The sequence below is a fragment of the Lytechinus pictus genome, chromosome 7 (assembly GCF_037042905.1).
Source record: "Lytechinus pictus isolate F3 Inbred chromosome 7, Lp3.0, whole genome shotgun sequence".
Taxonomy (NCBI): Eukaryota; Metazoa; Echinodermata; class Echinoidea; order Temnopleuroida; family Toxopneustidae; genus Lytechinus; species Lytechinus pictus.
The window spans coordinates 22810114-22836712 of record NC_087251.1 but is presented as its reverse complement, the minus strand read 5'-3'; the positions used below and the strand labels follow the sequence as shown (position 1 = coordinate 22836712).

Here is a 26599-nt window from a genome sequence, read left to right as displayed (position 1 = left end):
ATCATAACCTGTTGTGCCTGTGCAAAGTTTCCCCTTCTGAGGCACATCCTAAGCAGGGTATCCTCTGAGGCCAGCATCTGAGCCACGATGCTGCTGTCATGATGAAGAAAAGGTTTAGGACTGATGGATCCTCGATGGGAGCTACACTTCTTATGCTTCCTTCTTTTTCTTCTTTCGGTGCCGCTGCTATTACCTAACAAAGCCATGATAATGATTCAGAAATCAAGCATCAAGTAACAATGACTGAAAATACATGTATGTCAACAGGTCCTGGCAAGTCTGGCGGAGGATGTACTTGGATTTTGGATCTTATAATAATCAGCAACTCAAGTTATAACTATTCTACAGCTATAGCTATTTTACATTGCTCAGTCAGTTTGAAAAATATATCAATAATGATATCGAATGAGGGTATGGATGATTATTGCATTTTGTTTCTTTTTTTATGATGAATTAAACAAATTGAGACCATTTACAAAAAGAAAATATTCACTTGTCTTTGGTAAATGTTTGCAATGGATTCTATTTCCTATGAAACTGTTACATCTACAAGCAATGCTGAATTTTAACTTGAATGTAACTACATGTACTATTAAAAGTGGCAATATCTTAAAAGGAATCTACGTGTAATCTAGTTGAACTTGTATGAAACAGAAAAATATGGGAAAAGGGAATGATCAGTTCAATTTTTGTGGGATTTTTATTGACAATCGTTTCAAATATACATGTGAAAGAATCACATTTGGCCAATAAAGTGTGAGAAAGTCAGAGAAAAAGATAATGTTTCTTATAGTGCCTTTCTCTTTACTAATCAAAGTTTCTTTTTCAGCATTTAAAAAAAAAATATTTTGGGGATAGCATTATGATTACTATAGAAGAGGCAAGTCTGCCAGACAGCCGAAGATTTTCTGACTTCATTTTACTTCAAACTTCAGAATATGACCTTTCTGCTTCTCTCATATTCTGCTTTCTCTCAGAGATGATTGATCTATACACAACAAAAAAAGTAAGTCCCCCCTAAATCAAACTGCTGTAACTTTTGAACGGAATTATTTTGAGATATGATATTTCGTAGGTGGTTTTCTGCACTCATTAAGCAACTCCTGGGGGAAAATGAGATTCATCGGTTGAGTCATGCATGAGTAATTAAAGATTGAATTAAAAATGACAATTTTTGAAAGTCACAAGAGTCGTTTTTCAGATTGTGCAAATACAAAGTTGGGCAAAAGTTGTTTTTAGGTGAATTTTATGGTGTTAATGCTGTTTTACTATCCATCATTTAGCCACTCCACACACAATTTTGATATCGTATGTTCATGGTTGAGTGGGCACAATATTGCAGGGGCCGCGGAAGCGGGTGGGGGGGGGGGGGGGCTCAGCCCCTACTTTTTTCCAAAAGCATGTACAAAAATGTAAAAATGACCATACAATTGTAATTTTTTGCATGGTCAGCCCCCTCCCCCACTTTTGGCTCAGCCCCTCCCCCACACTTTGAAAACCGTTCCGCGGCCCCTGTATTGTGACGTATCATCATAAGGTTTTTTGGTAGTATCCTCTACAACTTGTTAGGTCATATTAAAATTTGAAAATGTTGGTGGCTCCCCTTATTATAGGCCCCTCCCCCATTTTAAAATTCTGGATCCACCACTGATTTGTACATAAATCTAACTGATCGTGAGAAATTGTTAGGAAAATAATACATTTATGCAGTATAAAGAGTATTCATTCCTAAGCATTCGAATGTGCTCGCTCAACCATGAAAATGTTAAAAGTTCGGAAAGTGTGTGGTGATAGAAATGATGGATGATAAAGCAACAGAAATTAAAGTCACATTTGAAACCGAAGTTGCCCCCAATATTCACCTTATTACCCTTTAAAATGAGTCTGTGACATTGAAAATACCCATTTTCCCACTTTGATGCGTGCTCACTCATCCATAAATGAACAAATCGATTTCATTTTTGCACAGAATTCTGCCGATAGGTTGATAAACATAACTGCCAAATGATATTGCTAAAGACAGCCTTGAAAAAAAGTTCCACCATATTGAATAAGGGGTTACTTATTCTTAAACATATGCACCCATAATGTACACAAGTCTATGAGAGAGGAAGTCAAAATTTTAACAAATGAGGGTTTGTTTCATGGACGGTTTTTGTTACTTCTGCCAACAGTTATTTCATAAAACTTCGCACATGGCTTCGGAGTAACACTATCCAAATGGTGCGCACACCAAAATAACAATTCGATACGGCACAGAGTGGGGCCAAGGCCTTGAACTTTCTTATCACTTGCATAATTTTCTAATATTGTGTGCTCACTGATGCATTAATCATCTGGATTTTTGTAAAAATCAAATCAAATGAACCATGCAAGGAGGTTTGTGACAGATATCCATAGTTACAAATTGCATTTTTTCCAATAACGTAAAAAAAGAGTTAATCACATTATACATGTTCATTCAAGCGTGAATGTTTAATTAAACGCCTTTGAATCATTGAAGCATGTTAATTGGTCATGAACATAACAAAAAAGTTGATAAAAGATCAGTTTCAGTTACCAAAATGAAAAAATACTTGCCTATGATATTTGAAAGTCGTATTTTTGGTTTTCAATAAATGTTCATTGAACCGTGAAACAATGAATATTGTTGAAGATACTCTTCCCCAAAATAACTGTCATCATATTCTATCATTTTTATTGATAAAAATGTGTAAAAAATCCAATCATAGCAAATTTGGACTTCTGTTTATTCAACCGTGAAATTTAGCCAAAAAAGTTGTATCGTCTTTTATGAAGTACCTTTTACAAGCCTTCTGACTATTTTTCATGATGAGAATGTAGAATTAGTTCCAATAAAATGGAATCAAAGTCATGATATTTGGCTTGTGACTTTTGAAAAATGACATTTTTGCCTTCTGACGGTGCTCACTGAAGCATGACGTAAAATATGTCCATAACATTTACTCAGAGGGTAGCTTATAAAATTACCTATACGCTCATGTAAAAATATATTGAAAAATCGCATTGGTTCGGAAATTATTGATGTTTGTTTGTTAAGGGGGGACTTACTTTTTTTGTTGTGTATATATCATGGTTAGTAAAGTATACTACTTTACAAAAATATATCATGAGCTCACCCTTCACCTAAGGCATAATAATGTTCAGGTCTTTATTAATTATTTTGCCACATTTTCTTGTTTTTGTGTGAATGCTAAATGTAACTATACTGTACCAAAGAGAGGCAAGGCTCTATAGTGTCAAGAGTGTGATGTATTCATGATCAAAATTATGTTCCCTTTAAAAAATACCAAAGCATTTTGCAGATAAATATTTGATACATTGGCATAGATATACATACAATGTATACATGTATACTTTACAGTTAACAAATTGTTTCTGTAAGACCAAAAAACTAAATAAGCAGAAATGAAACTCTATATTCCAATTAATATAAATCAATTAATTCTACAGACTAAAATAAAATTTAAGTGCTGCAAATCTATCAACTTTGAATTTTGGCCAAATTGAAATTAATTGTTACTATCAAGCAGTGACTGCACTAAAGCTTCTTACAAGACAAGACAAGACATGACAGGACACATATGGCTAACCTGCAGACATCGGACCTGCACTCAGGTGTGTCTGGGATTGCGTTGACATGTTACCACTTCCCGGCTCAGAACTACTCCAGCCTAAAGGCAAGACGTACGACAAATGTGATACCAATCTTCTCCAGCGTCCATTCAACAGTACATGGGAACACAACTAAATGACATAACTTGCAGAAGCCATTTATTGATAGGGGTGATATACATGTAGGGGTGTGTGTGAAAGAAATTGTGGGATGTGCACGCATGACTGTGGTAATTGATGAACATTACAAAACATAAAAAAAATTAATAGAATATTAATTTGGTGGAGACATGTTTGCATATAAAAAAGATTGTAGGCATGCATTTATGAGTGAGATAACCGATGCAAATTATATGAATATGAAAAATGAATGCAGTATTAAGGCCCAAGATTATTGGTAAATATGCTGCCATGACTTACGAGACAAATTAATCTATTTTGCTTTCACAAATTAGGCATGTCTGAGATACCTCTTTTTTAAGATATCACAGTCATTTCCAGCATGTTTTGTTTTTTGTTTGTTGTATGAGTCGTGGCAAAGTCTATGCCTTTAAGATTGGACCTTTAATGCAACTATCAAATCTAAGGATATACATGTAATATATGGCCTTGTATTAAATCTATAACATATTTTAGATGAACATCCTATTCACATAAAGATGAAGTCTTTGTGGTGAATGTCATTATTATTCGCCCTATTTGAATTCAATCAATTTAGACCTATATACATTAAATAAGCCAATTAAATTAGCATTTTATTAGTCATTTCATTTAAATAAAAATTTACCTAGAATAATATTGTATGAGGTTTTTAAGACAAGGCATTTAGAACAAGTGATACTGTTAGAAATAAAAAAAAATATTTTAACATTCATTTGCTTTAAAAAAAGATGTGGTGAGGTTATTGATTAGAGTTAATTGCACTGTCTTATGACAGAGGCTAATATAAGTGTAATATACCATCTCTGTCATGTGTAATGTTTGTTAGTTTGCATGCTGATGACATATGAATAAATATACTTCAAGAAATTAGTAATGGCAAAGAAATTACTGGAAGTGAAATACATGTATTCAAGTGGAATACAAAGATTATTTTAGCCACAACAAATCTAAGTAAGCTGGCAAATTTTTTATAATTCCTAATTAACTAGTAATGAACATCATACTGCATAACACATAATCACTGGTGTTACAAGATCTTTGAAATTCAAATTTTTTGGGGGGGAGATCACTTTTTCTTTGAAATAATCTGTCCTGTCTAAATCTGAACTCCAAATATAAAAAGATAAAGTTACCATACTATATTTAAGGGGACACTGGCAACCATGACTTTTCAATAAGCTGAACATGAGCAGCTAACTCTTTGATAGAGATGTTTGGTTGCCCCAACAGAGGAATGCTATCTTGATAAGCTTCAGCTGGCGTATTGATTAGAGTATAATTTTAACTGATTTCATGTGAACATCAACAAAATGTGCATATCAATTTAAATGGGCATAATATTAGTATATATATACACAAATATTGAGTTCCAAAGTTAATAGATCCCTCCATATCCTGGCTTATCCTATACTCTGGCTTAAGATACACATATATCCATAATGAAATTCAAATATATGTTCAAATTGTTTGTAAGTCCATGAATATATTTAGGATCTTTTGATTTCTTTGAGAAAAATATCTCCAAAATATTTTTGGTGGTTAAATATGAAATAAATCTCAAACCTGATGCACTCCTGCTTCTACTTCCATTTCGTTTAGATGAAGTTCTTTTTCTCTTCTTCTTTTCCTCCCCATTTTCATCGCTTCTGGCTTCAAAGAAAGATTTGATGACTGCTTCCTCCTCTACTTTCTCATCAAACTTGTCCTCATCATCGACATTGGCTTGATGACTGGAAACCAATTGAAAACGCCAACGAGCTTCATTGATTCTCTTGGTAAGCTGGGCAATACGCTGGGCAAGATGTGCCTGAGGTACCGATGTCAACAGATGTGATTGGAGGGTCTCGTCAGATGACCCTTTGGATTGTCCCTTCGACACAATATTGGCAAGTTTGGCAGTATTCACATCCTCAATACATTCCTTGAGCATTGTCAAGAGTTCCTGCATGAACCTTCGATTCGTGATGAAACCGACCTTGTTGACTGACGACTCAAAGTGATTCAGATAACTCTGCAAACTGTTAGTAGTCTCAGAGCTGGTCCTCTTTCCGTATTTCAGCTGATGCATATCAGCATTTTTAAGCACATTGCTGTCAGCAATCATTGTAGGTGTGAGTGTGTCCTCAATGATATTTTGGGTTCTGTCTTTAATCTGGCCATTCATTACAGGCTGGTCGACACTAACAGACGAACTTTTCTCAAGAATTGTTGAGAAGGTGAACTCAGTCAGGAGTGAACCTTCCTTGAGAGGGCTTTCCACACTTTCAAGACTGGTGTTAAAGCTCATGTTGTTCCACTCCTCATCCACATGGCCCTCCTCTCCTCCGCTATCAGACATCATGGCATCACTCTCAAGAGTTTGGATGTCTTCATATCTTGCGAACAACACAGAGAAGAGATTCTCTATAATTTCAACCCTGTATGTCAGAGGTATAATCTCTGCAATCTGTTCCTTTGCTGATCTCAGCCTACCAACAACACAAGTCTGCCAGCTCGTATCATCATCTTCAATATCTACAGACTTTGCTGTTTCCAAAGAGGCATTATCTGCAGACCCCAAATGACCATTCCTAACTGTTCCAGGAGTTCCTGTTCTCGATCGATGGTGGTCCTCAGGAGACACTACAGATATCGCAGGTGGACTAGAGGCTGCACGGTCCTTGTGATTACTCATTGGATTAGCACTGTGCAGTAATGCTAACGTAACATTCCACATCGCTAGGAAACTCCTGTAGATGGTGCAATCTCGCTTTTGGTCAACACGCTCCTTGCTGTCAGCAAACCTCACAGTCTTAGCTTCATCACCATTGCTGCCCCGTGTCCATTCTGGAAAAGCAATGTCATGACAGAGAATACATTTTTCATACACATTAACACAGATTACATATAATATTACCAACAACAGCAATAATAATAAATCTAAATTAGAGTGTATCTAATCCCTACTGTAGAAATCTAAGGGTGAATTCTATGGGATAGCCATTTTCAAAATCTAAATTTATAAATAAAATAATAAATGCAGTTCAGATTGTTGCCAATATATATTTTTTCCCCTCTGAATAAATAATTGTCATATGTGTAATCATAATGATAATAATACATTGATGCACATACTACCAGTGTACTCTTTGTACTTTCCTTTTATACTTGCCTTTCCCTTCCTCTTCCTTTTTTATCTAGTCATTTCTTTCTATATTCTTCTCCATCTCATCTTTTCTCTTGTAAAATATCTAAAATTACAAGAGGAAACTTACCCAGCTGAGGTGTAGAGTTCAAGATTTGTAACCCTTCCATGTGATCTATCTTTGAGAGGTTTGTGAAGTGATAAAGCAACGTCAGTACTGAATGAGAATCTGATCCTTGAAACATGGCTGTAGCTTTCTGCTCTAGGCAAAGATCACCATCATACTTGGCTATCAATGGCCTACAAAAGTATCAATGGTTGAGAAAAGATAAATGGGTAATAAAATAGGTAACAAGACAATAACTTAAATTTTGTCTAATATCCAACAAGTTTCAAGTTTCACAATTTATTGATAAAAATCCACACATGCAAGAAAACAGCGCTTTATTCATCCCCACCCACCCCCCCCCCTAAAAAAAAAGAACAACTTAGCTAATTGTTTATTATTCAATGTTTAAAACCCTGATATCAACCATTTGCTTGTAAGAGATTTTACCTGAAGACAACTACAACATACTGAGTAATATACATGTATTTACATGTACTTCTCCAGGAAGAATAATTGTTTATTATTATCCCCATGAAAGTTACAGACTTACTTGACTTTGTCCAAGCACCACTGGATAAGTTGTACATCATGATGAAGTCTATGGCAGGCCTGCTGCAATGCATCATCTTCACTGTACATGGGCTGTAAGAAAATATAGTAAATGAAACCTGAAACATACAAAACACTAATTCATATCTTGTTAATTATCTTTTAAAAAGTTACACAAGTTACTCATTTCTTTTAAACGATTGCCTAGCCTGGTTCCGTTCTCTGACATCCAAGACCATTATACCCTAACTATCAAAACTAGTTTACATCTGTATTTAACATCATGCTGAAAATTCAAATTACACAATCCATAGATAGTAATCACAAGATTTTTAGATATATTTTTTTAAGTTACATTCATTACATATTTTGCACAGATTAAATGTTTCATCTCAGCCATTGTGTATTAAACAACAAGTAGAATGCATCTGGCAGTCTCGCTTGCATCACTTGATTCAATATACCAGCAGTGCTGACTTTGAAAACAACTATTGAATAATTATTCACAAAAAACAGCATTCATATGATAATAAAATACTACATGTATGTTAATTGACTCTCAATGACCTTGTTTATGTGACCTAAGACTGAAGAAAACGATCAGTGAACTAGATCCATAAAATTTCAAAGTTGTGATGGCAATTCAACAAATACCCTCAACATGTCCAAAGTTCGATGACCCTAAATGACCTATGACCTTGGTCACATGACCTGAAACTCAGGCAGGATGTTCAGTATTAAATACACCATTACCCATATGTCCAAGTTTCATGAACTAAGTCCATAAACTTTCAAAGTTATGATGACATTTCAAATACTTAACCTTGGTTAAAATTTCAATGTTGACGCCGCTGTCAGAAAAGCGGCACTTATAGTCTCGCTCTGCTATGCAGGCGATACAAAAATTAAAAAGGAGGCTGTTCTTCAAACATTCATTGCCTGTGCACTTTTTCATCTTGATATAAATCTCTGAATTGGTTACCTATACAAAACTCTTGTACATCATCAATATAACAATTTTTTTTAAAGAGTTTACAAAGATAAACCATGATTTAAAATCAGTGGTCTCAGAAAGAGTAGCCAAATGTGGCACAAATCTATGAAGCGTGTGTTGGATATTATGTATTCAAAGATGATAAATCCAAATTAAATATGTCATTGGCTTGTGTACTTACTTTTTTTTTCCATAGTGTCTGAAGGAGATTTTCAGCAGCTGAACAGCCATCGACATGAGTCCATCCAAGCAGTAAAATGAGGGGTCTAAGGGGCGCAAACTCACTGGGCTGGAGAAGGCTATTAAGCTCATCATACATCCTCTCTCGAATTAGGGTCAAGGATAATTCCTGTGGGAGAAAAGCAGATACAGAGTGAAGAAATAGGAGAGAGAAGAATTTTGAAAAAATATATGAAAGGAAGAATAGATAAAATGAGAGAGAGATTGAGAGAAAAAAGGGGGAGAGTTTGAGAGAGCTAATGATAATACATCAAAGTGAAGAGGAATGACATATAACGAACTCACAAACAGTGATGATAAAAACATCTATAGAGATGAGGCAAGCATTACCAAAAAAAAATCTCACAGTTTTAATACACAATAATACGTCTAACAGGTACTTGCATGAATCAACATTTATATTTTCCATACCTGAACATGTATCCTGCCATAAGTAAAAAACTTATGAGATTACAAAGAATAGCTACAAATGTGTTCAACATTGCTATTAAGTCCTTCAATGCCTCTATTCCACAGAACAGAGGCTTTTGAGAGACCAATGAAAGCCCCTGAAATAGCAAGATCTCCCAGACATCTCCAAGACAAGATAAAAACTTTGCCTCTGTAAAAGGACCCCTATAAGATCATTCACAAACCATTGATCTTTTAACAGTTTCTCAATGGTCTTTCATGCAATTCATGGTCTATCAGCTATCCCATGCAAACAGTTCACTGATATTCACTAGTCTTGCAATGAAACTGTAGTCGTGATCTCTGAATAATATCTTGAATTATATTTTAGTGTTCTTCTCTGTAGAGCGGGTGCATTTTTTATTTTAATTATGAAAGTATTAATTTTCACATAATTTTGTTCTAAAAATGTTTTTCTGCACACGTAACACTGAATGTATTTTATTTAGACAAGAGATAAGACTCACCACAATCTTGCTCAGAACGTGTTGATCATTTTCTAACACCCAATACAGGAGGTTCCTCCAGGCAGCTTCTCTATCATCCATCATTGACATGGCATAGTTGATCCTCAACTCTGCACACATGCTCTTCAGCTGGGGATGTCTCTTACTCACATCTTGCTCAACACACTCCCATCTCATGCGAGACTGAACCTTCAGAAAGGTTTGCAGCAACAAGTCTGAGTCCCGTCCCATAAAGACCGCAGTGAGCATAGCCTCATCCAACATTCCTGGATGGTGACCAAGCAACTTGGTGAACAGCTCCTCAATATGGAGTCTAGGTAGTAGAGACGCAGGAGGATCTAAATAATTTAAGAGACTGTAAATGGATTGCACCTTTTGATCCTTTTCTACAACACTCTCTCTGTCATCTATGGACTCTAACGATACCACGCATTCCATTAGGCAAGTGACGTAGACCCGATGAAGTGCTAAGTTGTTTTCTTCCATCTTGTCTTGAGTCGGGAGGAGGAGGCGCCGGATGATAGTATGACCCAGTGTGACATCTTTGCTCAGAGTTGAAAGCAGAAATTTGAGGCAGTCTTTGGAAAGATGGGGCAGCAGCGAAGTCTGCTTCTGAACCAGTTTTTGATGATCAGCATCGAGTTGCAACTGAACAGCTTTTGAGTACATATATACCTCCTGCAATAAAATTATGATAGAAACCAATTAACAAAAATAATAGTGAAAAAAGATCTATTCGCAATCACTCCTATAAACAAAATGCTCAATACATGCTTGGAAATTTTATGTAATAAGCAATTATGCATAATCAATTAATGACAGGATGAAGTATTCTATCAAGCAGGTAAACAAAAGGTATTGATGAAAATTATTTCCTGTCACTTTTCTTATTTCATGAGTATGTTAATTATTCATAATACATAATTTAAGCAATTTTTTAATCAAAGCAGCAAAATTTAATCATAATAAACTTCATCAATAGTTTAGAAATCCATACTTTGAATACACTGGTATGACAACATACATTGTAGACATTTCCATCATGATAAATACTAAACATCAAATACATCTGGGCTTATAACATAATATTATGAAGTACATTGATAAAAGATACATCAACTTTATAAACAGCAAAAAACAAATATGTGGCTATTTAGTGGACACTTACACAAATGTAATACAAATGTAATTTTTATGTGAATTGGTGTCTGAAGCTAACCATTACATGGTAATGCATTTATTTTCTAATTACAGCAGATAAAACAACAGTTAACCAATGTAATGCTGTAATGCCACTCATAGCAGAGAGACAAAAAAAATCTTAAACATCTCACCTGCAAAACTGCTGGGTCACTATCAGAATGTGCTAGGTATAGTAACAGTCTGAATTCAACATCTCTGTAATCCTCAGCAGATAAATCCTATAAATTAAAAGTAAATATAGTAGTTTATTTGATTTTTAATAGCAACCATTTCACTCACTTCACCTTGAGTAACATATTTTTTTTAAAGTATATATTCAAAATGAGAAAAAAAAATCAAACTTGCAACAACAAAAAATCCAAACAATATATTATTGATCATTGTATTCAGCGTGTTACAGAAGCAAGTTCTGCATTACACACATTTGTATCACACAATTCTTAGAATAAATGCATTATATGCTTTTCCCATATCATCATTCACTGGTCACAATTCAATGGTATCATAATTAGTTTTGCTTATATGTACATGTACCATTAAAAAAAATGAATCAAACTACACATTGTATCCTAGAGCTACACATTAGCAATAGAAAATGAATTTTAAATTTGTTGAATGTCTATGTTGTAGTCAGTCTACAAAGAGAATTCATGCAAAGTCAACTTCCATTTGCTGACATCAAGCTTCATGAAAAGTCTCTAATTTGCTCAACCAATTAAACTTTACCATTGGATCCAATCATAGACATTCATTTGCTTGATTCAGGGATAGTGGAACTGGGGTAGTAATCTGAGATGACTAACCATATTTTTAGGCAAGGAGAAGAATATATATACAACTACACAATATCTATTGGTCATAAATTGGTAATGAATCCTCCACTCAGAATAAATGAAAATACATGTTGATGGGTATACAGGGCCCTGTCTTACAAAGAGTTGCGATAGACCCGATCAACCACAACTATGGAAAGCCAGCAACATCAACATCCCAAATGCTTGTTTGTTCAAAACATTTTCTAGATATGATGTATATTCATACATCCATCGCTTTCTTGAAAGTTCAGTGTTCTCATCATTGTTTACAAAGAACATTGTGCAAATTTCTTGTAGAAAAATTTACGACATCAATGGATTTCCATATAGTTGAGGCTGATCAGATCAATCGTAACCCTTTGTAAGACGGGGCCCCCAGGTGTCAAAATTTCCAATGAAAACTGATTGCTAGACAATTCTTTAATACAAGAAATACCTCTTTCTTACCTCTTCCTTTTTGTTATCTTGTTTCAAATGAAGTGATGCTAACCAAGCCAGTTGATGAGGAGACGAAATACTGTCTAAACCAAGACTGCGTAGAGAGATTTAAGATAGAACAAAAACTTCCATTACCCATTGTAAATATTCCTCTTATTATACTGAGATGCTATTTTCAGTGATTATGTACATATAAGACAATACACCTGTCTCTAAAGTTCAAAGTTGAAATCCATTGCATCTTTTATTATTAAAACTATCCCAAAACTACAACATAAAATCACAAAGTCAAGATTATCCCAAGCATAAAAGAACGCTGCCTAAAAAGTTGCAATGACATACAACTCAAAATATCAAATACAACCCGATTTTCAGATGAACGCATATGGGACTTAGATGCCTTTAAAGGTCATGTCCTCTCCAGAAAAAAAAAGTTGACTTGAAACAATAGAGAAAAATCCAACAAGCAATTGTAATGAAAAAAAACTTCATCAAAATTGTATGTTAAATAAAAAAAGTTATGACATTTTAAAGTTTCACTTATTTTTCACAAAATAATTTTATGCACAACTCAAATAATACAAATGAGAGTCAATGATGTCCCTCACTGACTATTTCTTTTGCGTTTTATTGTTTGAATTAAATACAATATTTCAATTTTCATAGATTTCACAATAAGGACAAAACGTGACTGAAGAATAACATTTTATAACAATGGTAATTTAGGGAAGAATAAAACTTTGTTTCACATGATGAGAAAATCAAAATATTTTTTATATATTGAAACACAAAATAAATATTGAGTGGGAGATTTCATCAGTCCCCTCTTTTGCATACCGACTAGGATGTGCATGTAACTGTTTTGTGAAATTAAAAAAAAATTTATAATGTTAAAACTTTCTTATTTCACATCCAATTTTGATGAATTTTTCAGTGTTATGCTTGTTGGAACTTTCTCTTATTGTTAAAATGAACTTTTTGTTGGGGTGGACGTATCCTTTAAACACAACCATTTCTGCAATAGGCCCACAAAGACTAAATCAATTGAAATCCAAATACCTGATGCCGTGCGGATGTCTGACGATAGCTCGGAGTACAGCTCTAATGTCAACTTGATCCTTAGTTCCCTGTAAGTTTTCCAAGCTTGAAGCACATGCACTTGCTAACTCCCATTGGCCAAGATATAGATGGTTGAAGAAAGCAGTGAGGAGTTGATCCCGTGTGACTGATACTTCATGTCCAAATGGATGAACTCCAGAGCCCTTGGAACAATCAGGTACATGCTGACCAGAAGTAGCCATCATGAAAAGCTTTTCAGGAATTTATATCTGTATTAGGAAATATATATTGTTTGTAAAGTTTAACACATCACATTAATAAATGACAGCATTATGTTTTGTACTTCACCACCAAAGGGTTCATTACATGCAGCTGCGCACAGAAATATCAAGCCATAGAAGTCGTGTTGTGGACACCAGAAGTAAGATCCCAGCACGCGCGACCCACTAGTTAGAAATCCACTGCCAAACGCGGTTCATGGTGCGAGGTTAGTATACTAATACTAACCTCGCAATACGTGTGAGTGGTACTTCACCAACGTTACGCGACGCACGCGTCCGTAACGTTGGGGAAGTACAATACTCAATAAGAAACAAGATGGCGGCGTAAACATCGGGCAAGTCTCTTCCGTCTTTTCACAATATTTTTCTCATTTTTTTTATGAATTCTTGTTTAAAAATAAAACCGAGAGCGTAGAAAAGTCGGAAATGAAGATTTATCCCATGTACATACATGATTTAGGGCTAGATCTTCTAGAAGGAAAGTAGAAATCTTGGGGGCGAAAGTTTCAGGTTTTTCAGCGCGGCGGTACATGGACATGAGTACTGGTGGAGATGAATGGGAAGGAATACCTGGCTTCGTTGAGAGTAAGCATACGTTAGTAAATGATTTTTACATTCTAGAAGCCTCCTGGGTAAGAGTTCCATATGCACCCCCCACTAAAATTGAAAATAAAAACATGGAGAAGGTTCAGAATAATATATCTAGCCCTAATATCGAACATATATGATGGGGAAGTGGAAATACATACCAAAATATGGCTTTATTCCGTCAAATTTCGAGCGAGATCTTGTGCGTGTAATTGTCCATAGACATCGGTTTATTTAGTTAGGCACTTAAGGTGAAAATTAGGAAAGGCTGTTCCAGCATATTTTATAGGCTCACAATGAGGCTCAATATCTACGATTCACAAAACTGTTTGAATTTTCAAATTCAGATATCTAGAAGTCAAGTTATTGTCATCTTTGTGATGAAAAAACAGGGCTTTTTGTGGACAAAAGAAGATTGCGAAATCTTATTATTCTCTTTGTTTTGGGCATGGCACATTTATAATACATAGCTTATGGGGAATTGTACAAGCTTTTTATTTAAATCTAAGTACTCAGATTGATTTGACATACATGTATTGGCATATGATTTCTTTGGTTCAAGGGCAACTACCCCTGGACGATAATTGATAATTGATGTCTCATTAACATTGTCTCAATAATTATTACAATTATAATTATTATCATTATAATTATAATTGTTATCATTATAATCATAATCATCATAATTATTATTGTAATAATAATTATTATAATTGTATCAATATTTATTGTCTCATATTATTAATGTCTCATCATCACTGTTGCCTCATTATTGTCTTCTCTTATTTTTTCATAATATCTTCAAAATAATAACTAACACCTTAACAAAGGTCCATAAATCAGATATCAAATTCATGAAACACATCTCATGTATGTAAACCTATTTCTAAATTAAATTCATGAAAGGAGCTTTCTGTGCCATTCAAAAATACGACTTTCATTAACAATACCATATTCTAGACATTCAGACGCATTCCAACAAAAAAAATCACTTATCAAACAAAATTCTTGAAGTTTACTTGCAGTTTTGCTCTTAATACTTATTTCACACGAATTCTACAAAATTATTTTCAAAATAAAAATTTGATTTTCTTAATTAACAGAGCTCAAATCGTAATTAAAAAAAAATAAACAACGGCTGAAACATACTGTGTCTGAATACCAAGACTAATCTCAGGCCCAACGCAGTGGGGATGATGTTACTCACAGCTGTTCGTATACGCTCAAAACAACCCTGCTCGATCGGCCGAGTCAGATTCACAAACACCTCATGACACTAAAAAACTGAAGCTCATATCCGCAGGCTCTCTACGGACCAAATTTGATTAGAATTTAACAAAATGTTCTCAAATATACAATTTTATTACTGACCGAGTTTACAAGAGATCCGATGATTACAAGAAGGTGATTTCAAGCAAAGAAAAATAAATACCTGAATATTAGGTCCTTCCCTCGCATGAAGGTAAGTGATACTCCGTCTTGTATATTTCCGATGTTTACCGAAGATGTACGAAGCAACCGCAGGAATTTTTGACCAATCAAAATCAGCGGAATAAAGGAAGAAACTGACTCTGTCTTTTCGAGCAATGCCGAATGCAACTCCAGCGCTCGGCCAAAGTGCCGAGCGGAGCGAACTGTGTGTTTTAGATATGCGCTCGCCATTCACTGCAATGCAAAAATCTACGTCTAGCGCTGTGTCCGCGCGATCGCCCGCCCGGCTGAAGTGTCTAATTTAGTCAGTAAAGGGTCTGCGAGTCCAGACTAGTCGAACTATCGGCTGATAATCGTAAAAATACCCTTTCCGGTATCAGCGCTTCTCGCTAGCATAGCGGGAAAGGTCTTGACTGCAGATCAACTGAGGTGAGTTCGAGTCCCAACTAGTCTAACTAAGGTCACCCATGGGTTCATATCATCTCGAGTGCGAAGGAATATCAGTCATATGCACGCGACACACACGTCAAGTCTAAAAGATAGTGGGCTTTTGCCCACATAAAATATCACCAATAATGATGGTATTTCACATTCTGCTATGACACTTACCGAATCATTTAGATCCTTCCGTGACTTCTCCTTGAAGTTTCTTTTTAAAAATATGTATATTTTCTTGATCTTTAGTGAAGATTTCACGGAGATAAAGTTTGGTCAGCGTAGATATCAATTTTCGCCTAAAGAGGGCGCGCGATTTATATTCATATCAAAGACACGACAAGGGAAAGATTAGGAACCTACACTATTTTACACGCAAATCGACGCAAGGCATTACGCGAAGTCCGTGAAGTGTCCAATCTTTTCATTGTATAGACTCTGGTATACCGTGACGTTCGTTAATACTGCTTGAACTGCTGGTTTCGTTCCAGGCATGTGTATTTAATTTTTTTTTAAATATTAGTCATCGTTTTAAATTAACTGCAACAAAAGTGTTATCATCGCCAATAGTAATCTTGAATTAATTTTTTGAAGGTATTTTATTTATTGGTGCCCATAATTAATAAATTAATCATAAGAATTGCGCATTCAAAGAATTTAGACACAGTTATAAAATTACCGAGCTAGGAGCTGAATCAAGGTTGTGAAATTTATTAGCGCCACCAACGGGCTTCCTTGTATTTCCGTAGAAGAGACAAACGAAGTCACTTGCTAGGCCGAGGTAAGCGAAATTTGCTCTTTTTAAATGAAATTAGTTAAACATCATATGTATTATTTTTTTATGTATTGCTACTTACCGGAAAGAGCCCCGGTGCGTAGCGAGAAGGAGTTTCGGCAAATATTACTTCAGCAATGAAGCAATGTTTGCCGACTACTTCGAAATCTACGGTCAAACACGGTCCGGTGTACGAGGTTCGTATATATATATACATATATACTAACCTCGTATTAGTTAACCCAGAGAGCTCCCGCCCGCTGCGCGGGCGGGAGCCCAGAAGCTTACCGTGTATTTTACCATTGTCACCGGACTAGGGTGATTTATGGTCTAAATATTTCTCCAAATGAATTGTGAAAACAGAAAGTATACAATTACCACGATTATATGGATGAAGGTCTAACGAGTGGCAGATTCCTGACATCTGGGCACAGTCTGGAACCTCAAAAAAACGAAAAGTTCTCTCCTTCTACCCCGTCTCGATCGGCCATTTTTGTTAAAAATCGTAACAAAATGGCCGATCGAGACTGGGTAGAAGGAGAGAACTTTTCGTTTTTTTGAGGTTCCAGACTGTGCCCAGATGTCAGGAATCTGCCACTCGTTAGACCTTCATCCTTATAATCGTGGTAATTGTATACTTTCCATTTTCACAATTCATTTGGAGAAATATTTAGACCATAAATCACCCTAGTCCGGTGACAATGGTAAAATACACGGTAAGCTTCTGGGCTCCCGCCCGCTGCGCGGGCGGGAGCTCTCTGGGTTACGTATTAGTGTGAGTGAACTAAGGTAAGCAGCAGTAAAAAAAATGATAGAAAAATCTGAAGAAGTGAACGAACTGGAACAGTGGAAGTCTCAACAATCTTTTGTTATTTTTGGTGGGGGGTGCATATGGAACTCTTTCCGCCTCCTGGCTACTTCTGGTGTCCACAACACACGACTTCTATGGCTTGATTTTTCTGTGCGCGTCGGCATGTAAATGTAATGAGGCTAGGCTTGAGTTAACCCAGAGAGCTCCCGCCCGCGTAGCGGGCGGGAGCCCAGAAGCTTACCGTGTATTTTACCATTGTCACCGGACTAGGGTGATTTATGGTCTAAATATTTCTCCAAATGAATTGTGAAAACAGAAAGTATACAATTACCATGATTATATGGATGAAGGTCTAACGAGTGGCAGATTCCTGACATCTGGGCACAGTCTGGAACCTCAAAAAAACGAAAAGTTCTCTCCTTCTACCCCGTCTCGATCGGCCATTTTTGTTAAAAATCGTAACAAAATGGCCGATCGAGACTGGGTAGAAGGAGAGAACTTTTCGGTTTTTTGAGGTTCCAGACTGTGCCCAGATGTCAGGAATCTGCCACTCGTTAGACCTTTATCCATATAATCGTGGTAATTGTATACTTTCCGTTTTCACAATTCATTTGGAGAAATATTTAGACCATAAATCACCCTAGTCCGGTGACAATGGTAAAATACACGGTAAGCTTCTGGGCTCCCGCCCGCTGTGCGGGCGGGAGCTCTCTGGGTTAGGCTTGAGTGGAAGTGATGTACCAACGGCGCCTAACATAGATTGACATGGATGGGACTGATCCCAAACTGATGTTGCACCATTTCTCGGTCCTAGCCTCCCAGGACAACTAAAACTCAACATTTTTGTACTTCAACCTCGATAAAGTATATTAAAGGACATATAAATCATGATATTTGGTAACATTACCCTGAAATTGTGGCCCTTGTACTGCTTTGAGTCGACTTCCATTACCGTCATGACCGTGTAAACTGTTCAATTATGCAAATTTAGTGATAACAACATGATCACGTGACGATAATAGACGTATGTAACGATCATTCCATTATATACTTTACTTGCACCCTTCTGACAAGCAACCACCGATAGCTCAGTTGGTAGAGCGGAGGACTGTAGATGAAAGAAAACTGTTATCCTTAGGTCGCTGGTTCGAATCCGGCTCGGTGGATGTGTTTTTTTTTTCGGTCTATCAAACTGGAATGTTATTTATATATTTATTAAGAAATAAATGACAACAATAATAATAAATAATTACGATAATATAATTACAATCTGACTAAAAATACCATACTGAACAATACCCGTAATAACCCGCATCGTGTACGTAAAGGCGAGGGACCGAGGATATCCATAACAGATAAAAAGAAGCAAACCCGGGACCCCGCCCTTCGACCCCTCGAGTTTTAAGCAAATTGATTTAGCAGAAATTCTGCTCCATTCATTTACTATAAGTTCTATGCGAATTAAGATTCATTCGTGATGCGAGAGTGAGCATATATCAGCAGCAAACGTCACTTTAGTTGCAAGGCCATGGGGGTGGGGTTATTTTATAAAGAATTTTTATGAATTCCGTTTCTGGAAAATAAATAAGCTTGTGCTTTTAAAATGTTATTGTTTGACCCCTATATAAATTATCAGTCTATTTGCCTAGTAGGCTATAATTCAAAAGAGCATCTGAGTTGTTTAGCAGATGAAACAACCATGCATGCTTAAATTATTGAGAATTAAAATAATGTAGAAAATATATCCTTTAAGATTTTAAACACTTATTTAATCCCCCGGTTTAAACACTTAAAAAATAACTACTGTAAGGTTGATAATTAACAGCGTTGAATAAAAAGTTATAAACAGAATTTTTACTGTGTTATATGTTTGTCATTTTGCCTCCGACGAAGATTCTGCTAGGATCGAAAGCTTAGGCCCCTTTTTTACTTTCTTATTAACATAATTATAAAACTATAACTTTCTTGTTATCCCAAATTTTGATGTTTTTCTTGATAAACTTCGTCCATCCCGAATTTCCCTTCAATGCCAACCCCCCTCTCTCCCCCCCCCCCCTCTCTCTTTCCCACTCGCTCTTTTTTGCCCACCCTCGGACTCTCTATTACCCGTCTCTCCCTCTGTACACTCTCTGTCACTCCTATCTGCTTTGTCACTTCTCTCATAATATTAGCTTTGTCCTTTTATAAACTATAGCCTGATAATAAAGCGACTCGCTTTCAGGGGGGTCGGCATCTCCATATTTTAATATGTCGACCCACTTTTGTTTATTGTTTGAAAGATACTCATATTTTATATGAAAACTTTGTGACAAAGAAAAAGTGGTTAACTATAGGAAAGTAAAGGTGGTGAACATTCAAGAAATCAAATAATGTACATAGAACGGACAGAACAATAAAGAATACGTAAACAGAAAAGTACCGAAGCACAGGCCTACATGCAGGTATCAAACTCTTCTTAAAAAAAAAAGAGCAGTCCGTAAGACACAAATAGAAGAACTGAAATAATAAACAAATCGTTTATTCCTTTTCAGGGGTATTGCTATAGGGGAGCTGTTGTGACCGCCGTCCGTGATTTTATAGTTGGGGGAATGAGGAGAAAGAGGGAGGAAGGATGGGGAAATGAAAACGAGAGGTGTGTCTAATACCTACACCACCGTGTTCATATATTTATGATCGAGAGGGAGACGTCCCATTTGTCTCCCGTGCCCCCCCCCCCCCCCCATTAGAATTCCCCGGCCCGGTGCTATCCCTTTTTATCATAGAATCAGTCTGTACACTCTGAATATATCGAAGATTGTAAAATAAATTTGAATGGACCGTGACAGTGTACATTTTACTACGAATTCAATATTAGACTGGTATCTGTGTATGGTTTTTGGATTCGTTTTTAAATATGACTTATTAAACAAGTCAACAATCCAATTATGAAATTTCTTTAAAAATCTGATATTTAGAATTGAAAAAAAAATCATTATAAGGAAGGGGATGCACGCATGATTACTAGAAGCTAAATCAACATGAATGTATTTTGCCCACATGAATCCTTGGCCAACATCAGTTCTGTCTGGTATCTGAATAGTTCGGTGACGTAGTGGTGGTTTCGTGAACGAGTGGGCTAAGGCATGCGAGACAATGAAAGTTAGGGTTTCGATGTCGGCCAAATGACGCCTATAAGCCCTTGATGATGTCAGGCCTCCAGCGCTATGTTATCATACATTGTATTAATGAAAATAAAATTGTCATTAGACGTAATAACACACAATGTGCCTATATAAAATGGTATTGAAATATGGTATTTTCATTTTATATATTTATGCCCATCGCTAACTAAAATCCCCTTTCTTTATGAGCTCAAATCATCATGCCGACAATAAAGGCAAGTCGCATCCTTTGACAGGGTCATGCTTTAATTATCAACTAATTAATGCACATAAATATCTGACTCAGATTAATATAATTATTGTATATTGTTTGAAATTGATAATTTTCTTATAATTTGATGTATCAATTCCTGTTCCACGTTGATTCTGTGATGAAATTACTGATGATATACTCTGAACTTCCATCTTCGCTGATTCCACGACATCGCTTCTGCGATCATCATGCGTGTCACTCCTTGTGCGTCCTTCGCTTGTCGACCTCGAAGTGGTAGTGGTGATTCAGGTGGCGAGATAGATCCGACCTCGGGATCGCTAAAACCAAACTGTGTTTTAAGGAGAGTTGGTAAACCCCTAGTGATGAATCGGTCGGAACCTTCTTTTTTGATCTCGCTAAGTTTGCCATCAAGATTTCTCAGAGGCTGAAGTGGGTTTTGCGTTGGCAGAGTCAAATGTTTTTGTACACTGATACTTGGATGACATTTATCACTTTCCCTTTTATCACATGATTCACGATGATTCTGTTTGAGATCTTCGCTTTTTAAACACCACAAATGATGCAGTTTGGCGCCACGACGTGATTTAAGCACATCTTTCTTTGTCTCTTCTTTACTTCGACTGTTTCCAACATTTGAAATCTCCTCGACTCTACACGAATCACTTCCAATCTTGATTCTCATAGAAAATATTTTCCTTTCCTCTCGAGTATGGCCTTTCTTAGTCCTTATCTTTCGGAAAAGCTGTCGGACTTCCTTTTTATCGTCCCTCAACTTATCAATACTCTGACGATGTTGTTGTTCCAGATTCCTGATTCTAGCTTCCAAACGAACATTTTCCATCTCATTCAGCCGAAGGGCTCGCTGATAGCGATTAGAATAGATGGAAGGTTGCTCACGATTACGACGTTTGTCTTCAATGCCGTCATGTAAAGTTGCACAAATGAAATAGGTGTTTCCGATTTGAAAGCTCATGTCTCAAACTCAAAATATATTGGCTAAATAATCATCGAACAAAAAATAACATACAGTACATATACACCGGGATGCTTGTAGTATAAAGTGATTTCTTGTTTCAAAGTTGCATTGTATCGTTTTTCATCAAGGCTCCACTGTAACGAGCACTCTGAATATTTAGGATATTTTAGTATTGGATCCCTGATTGGAACGTGCCTGCCCATTATTGGTAATAAGATATAAGGAATCCGTTCGGTCGTGAACCATGAAATTCTCGACATCCGAGGCGCTTAATATCGCGAACTGTATACTTAATAATCTCGACTAATAGTGAGAATGATATCATGGTGACTTACAGAGATTCGGAAGTTAGGCAAAAATTAGGCTTTTTAATCTCGACTAATGATATGAATGAGTGAAAATCAAATCAGATGACTAAGATATTCTGAAGTAAGAGAAACTTGGGCTAATAATGAATGAACAAAATTGCTAACTTGGCTTACACGAAGTCTAGGTTTATTAAAAATGACTATTTCAGATTTGATTATTCCCTGTATGCTGAATATCTGTTTACATCAATAGCCATGGTATAATGGTTATTCTATACATAGGTATTCCCCTCTCTCTTTTCTCACTTTGGTCTCTCTCTCTCTCGGGTTTCCCTCCTCCCCTTCCTTCTCTTTCCATCTAATCAAGATGGAAAGTGCGCTATACAAATCTCATGTATGATTAAATCTCTCTCGTCTGCTATTCCCCCACCCCTCTTGTACCCCACCATCTCTCTCCCCCTCTCTCTGTTGAACCCCTCATTTCTTTAAATTCATCTTCTCTGCCCCATCTCACCCAACTCTCTTTTACTCTCTCTCTCCCTCTCACTCATTAACCTGGTGCAAAGTAACAAATTGCAAATCGTCAAAAACAAGGCAAATCCACTAGGCAATGAGTAAAACAAAAACTTTGTTATTATATGCAACAAGTTTGATTTTTATTGCACTTTAGTACTGCAAGATAACAGTTTCCCCATTGTTTAACCCAAATGACCCCAAGGATACTAATTTTAAAATACATCAAATGATAATGGCTACTATCATTAAAGACCAAATAAACAAATTATTTATCAGGGCTATAACTTAAGCACTCGTAAATTAGTGATGCCATGGGAAATATATGATCCATATCTGTTTAAAAAAAAAGAGTTTAAATATTTTAGCTGACCTTTCATGTCACCAACTCCCCTCCCCCTTGAATAGCATGACAGATAGAGATGGTATTAACATTACAAATACCTAAATATAGATGAGTTACTGTACAGGTTGGTCAAAAGAGTAACAGAAAATTAATCAACATCAAAATTATGTATGAAGCACACAAACCATGTAAATCTGTTTCCATAAACGCTTAACAAAATATATGATTTGCAATGGTAAATTGATGAATAAATTATGTCTTGATATTTTGATTAAGAATGTAAAAGAGCACCTTTTTAATCCTTTCATGGAAATCTTGGTTATTGAACACATTACAATTTAAGGGATACACATGGCAAAACGTTTGTGTTCTTGTGTGTGGCTATTTCAGTATTAAAAACTATTCAATACACATTGTACAGATACAAAAAAAAATATTTCAAAACTTATTGCAAGTTACAGAAATTCTACATTAACTTTACAACAAAATAGTGTAAAATAGAATGAAGAGATGTTTTATTTTGTTCTTCAAATCTGTCGATAAAATTTTGAGAGTATTACCTTATAGGTGAGAAATAAAAAATGCACACACAAAGGATTTACTTGAGTGTTATGTACAGAACATGCATAGACAATAGATTGCATGGCCATGTAAGAAAATGATATTAAAAAAAATATATAAAAAAAATAACATAAGCAGCATTTATAAATTTACAATAAAAAACAAAATAGAAGAATGCAGATATTTGTGCTTCAAAGATTATAGAAATTATAGAAAATTTGTTGCAGCCAACGCTGGGTACAAACTCACTCCACACAGCTTACAGAAAACAATCAGGTGTATTTTTTTACATGGCACATACAAATAAGTATTTGGGAACATGTAGGATGTCCAAAATGTGGCAAAAGAAATGTACATATAAACTGTAAGATCGCACAGGAGAAAATGTTTCAAATGCGCTTTCGGCAGAGAGATCTTGTCTTCCTTCTGCACAAACTTTGAACCAGCAGTCACTTAATCTCAAAACCTGACCTTTTGGGAAAACAGCCCCATTTATTTAAAAAAATGTTTGCTACATAAGTTCATAAATGAAGGGGCAGTTTTCACAAAAGTAAATGTTTCTGAGATACAAGACCTGGGGCCCGTTGCAGAAAGAGTTGCAATCAAACGCAACTCAAAAAATCTTGCGCAACTTGATTTTCAGCCAATGAAGCACCCGCATTCGGGACTTGCGCTTGATATTTTGACTTGCTTTAAACACAACACTTTCTGCAACAGGCCCCAGACCCTATATTTGCCTGATTATTTTTAAAACAAGCTTTGACTAAATGGACATGGCCATTTGAAGATTACCACAAATATATTCCCAAAATGGTCTACCCACCTTGACATGGGATGGCTAAATTTAAGTTTGGGTTAAAACTTAACACAGCCCCATGCAATCAACTGATAAGAGCCAGTTAAATGATTATCTTTCAAATGTCAACATAAACTGTTGTTTATTAATGAATGAAAATATTGTTAAGATTAAACATTTCTAACAAAATATTTCAAACTTGAAACATGAAAATTATTGTCACAAGACATCACACACAAGTAGGAGAAAATAGTTCCAAACAAAAAGTGATTTCATGGTGTGGTTTGCAAAAAAAAAAGTTCACATCGCCATAAACTTATAAGCTATTAATGCCATATCTATAACACTATTGTAAAGATTCATCATGATCTAAATTGATCATGATGGGGTAGATTTCAGATGATATTCCAAGGCTCCACGCCAACTTTTTTTTCATAGTGGCCTGATTAGTCCACCAAAATCAGTACTTTCTTATATAGTGTGGCCTGCAAAGCAAATTTGGTGGCCCTAAAATAGAAAACAATACAATTTATCAAAACTTTGGTAGCCCAACCAGGCCACCAAGTGTGGGCTTTTACTGAATTTCGGTGACTTGACCTTAATTTTTGGTTGCCCCGGGCCATCGGGACACTGCTAATGTCGAGCTCTGGACATTCTATTATCATGTATTACTAGTACATCATTCACATAACTGTGAAATTTCGTAACAAGGCAAAAATAACAAGTATCATGTTAACAACTATATGCAAAACCATAGAAATTCATCTCATTTACACAAACATTTTAAGGAGTTAGTTTTAGCTCAAAGCCTCATGCAAAATATTACAATGTTATGACCAAGTTCTGGTATAAATAATATTTCAGTATAATAGGTGTTCAGTTCAATCAAAATACAATAAAAATTGTTTGCTTCTTATCGAAGTACAAACTAGATCATCACATTGCATATCAACAGGAAATAAGACATGCAAATCACTTTTTAAATATGAATTGAAACAAACATACAATTATGATTAGTGTCTTAACCCTAATTACACCAAGTTATTTTCATAGTTTATAAAGCTGGGGAGGGGCCTCACAAGCCCTCCTCATGATCTTGGCCATCAACTGTGCGATCCTGTCGATAATTGGCACATATGTTGTCCATGGCATAATCAACAAAATTGCGTAGTTCTTTTTTTGAAAAAAAAAAATGATTCCATCCATTGATTATGCTAATGTATTCATAATTAATGCATGAAATACGGTTCTGCTCAAAATAAAGGTCCATATATCATAATTTGGGGTCAGACACTCTATTCTAATATGAAAAAGTTTGTGTTATCAAAAGTAATTTTTTATTTATTTTGTTGTGTTATAAATTTCATTTTTTTTTTCCTTTTTTTTTTCTTTCTTCAATGGATAGTGCCACCTACACTATTTGTATCATAAATGATATAGAAATTAATTGATTTAAATGAGTAGAAGTAAAACAAGGTGGTTCCCGAACCATGAGTCTCGCCTGATTTCACGATCAATAAAACATGCAATATGATCTTTTGACCTTTGACCTTATCATCCTCAAGAACACACGTGTGGTATTACCCAAAGATTATTTGTACTGAGTATGAACACAATTGATGCAGATGAGAGGAATTTGAAAAAACTTGAAAAAAGAATGGACATGACCTCAAATCATTTGACCATTTAACCCCTAGATGTCCTTTGACACCATTATCCTCATGTACACACATGTGGTATTACCCAAGGATCACATGCACTAAGTGTGAACATTGCACTAAGTGTGAACATAATTGATGCAGAAATAAAGAAATGAGACCAAGTTGAACAAAAACTTGACCTTTTGACCCCTAGAAGACCTTTGACCCCACCTTCCTTAACAACACACATGTGGTATAACACAATGATCATTTCAACCAAGTGTGATCAAAATCTATGCAGAAATAAAGAAATGAGAGCAAGTTGAACAAAAACTTCAAAAAAAGGATGAACATGACCTCATATAATTTGACCTTTTGACCCCTAGATGACCTTTGACCCCATCATTCTCATGGGGTCACATGTGGTATTACCCAAGGATCATATGTACCAAGTACAAACATAATTGATGCAAAAATAAAGAAAAGCAAGTTGAACAAAAGCTTTAACATTTTAAAA

The 26599-nt window shown here is 35.7% G+C and overlaps 1 protein-coding gene and 1 non-coding gene across 5 annotated transcripts in view; one reads left to right on the top strand and one right to left on the bottom strand.

Moving 5' to 3' along the window:
• The window catches only part of LOC129265385 (zinc finger FYVE domain-containing protein 26-like), a 59632-nt gene extending 41082 nt beyond the window's left edge, over positions 1-18550 (bottom strand). For 3 of the 4 annotated variants that reach the window (XM_064102236.1, XM_064102234.1, XM_064102237.1), the window contains exons 1-11: positions 18475-18550; positions 13247-13515; positions 12197-12281; positions 11066-11152; positions 9732-10409; positions 8756-8923; positions 7582-7673; positions 7053-7222; positions 5362-6624; positions 3615-3695; positions 9-193 (exon numbers count right to left, since the gene is read on the bottom strand). In XM_064102236.1, the coding sequence (XP_063958306.1) occupies positions 9-193; positions 3615-3695; positions 5362-6624; positions 7053-7222; positions 7582-7673; positions 8756-8923; positions 9732-10409; positions 11066-11152; positions 12197-12281; positions 13247-13491 (3054 nt within the window). In that variant the 5' untranslated portion in view covers positions 13492-13515; positions 18475-18550. The remainder of the gene's footprint in view (positions 1-8; positions 194-3614; positions 3696-5361; positions 6625-7052; positions 7223-7581; positions 7674-8755; positions 8924-9731; positions 10410-11065; positions 11153-12196; positions 12282-13246; positions 13516-18474) is intronic. The other variant, XM_064102235.1, reaches the window with a different exon arrangement.
• Positions 18551-18644: 94 nt separating this feature from the next.
• On the top strand, positions 18645-18733 carry TRNAY-GUA (transfer RNA tyrosine (anticodon GUA)). Its single transcript is given in 2 exon segments — positions 18645-18681; positions 18698-18733. It is a non-coding gene; the product is annotated as a tRNA-Tyr (tRNA).
• The last annotated feature ends 7866 nt before the right edge of the window (positions 18734-26599 follow it).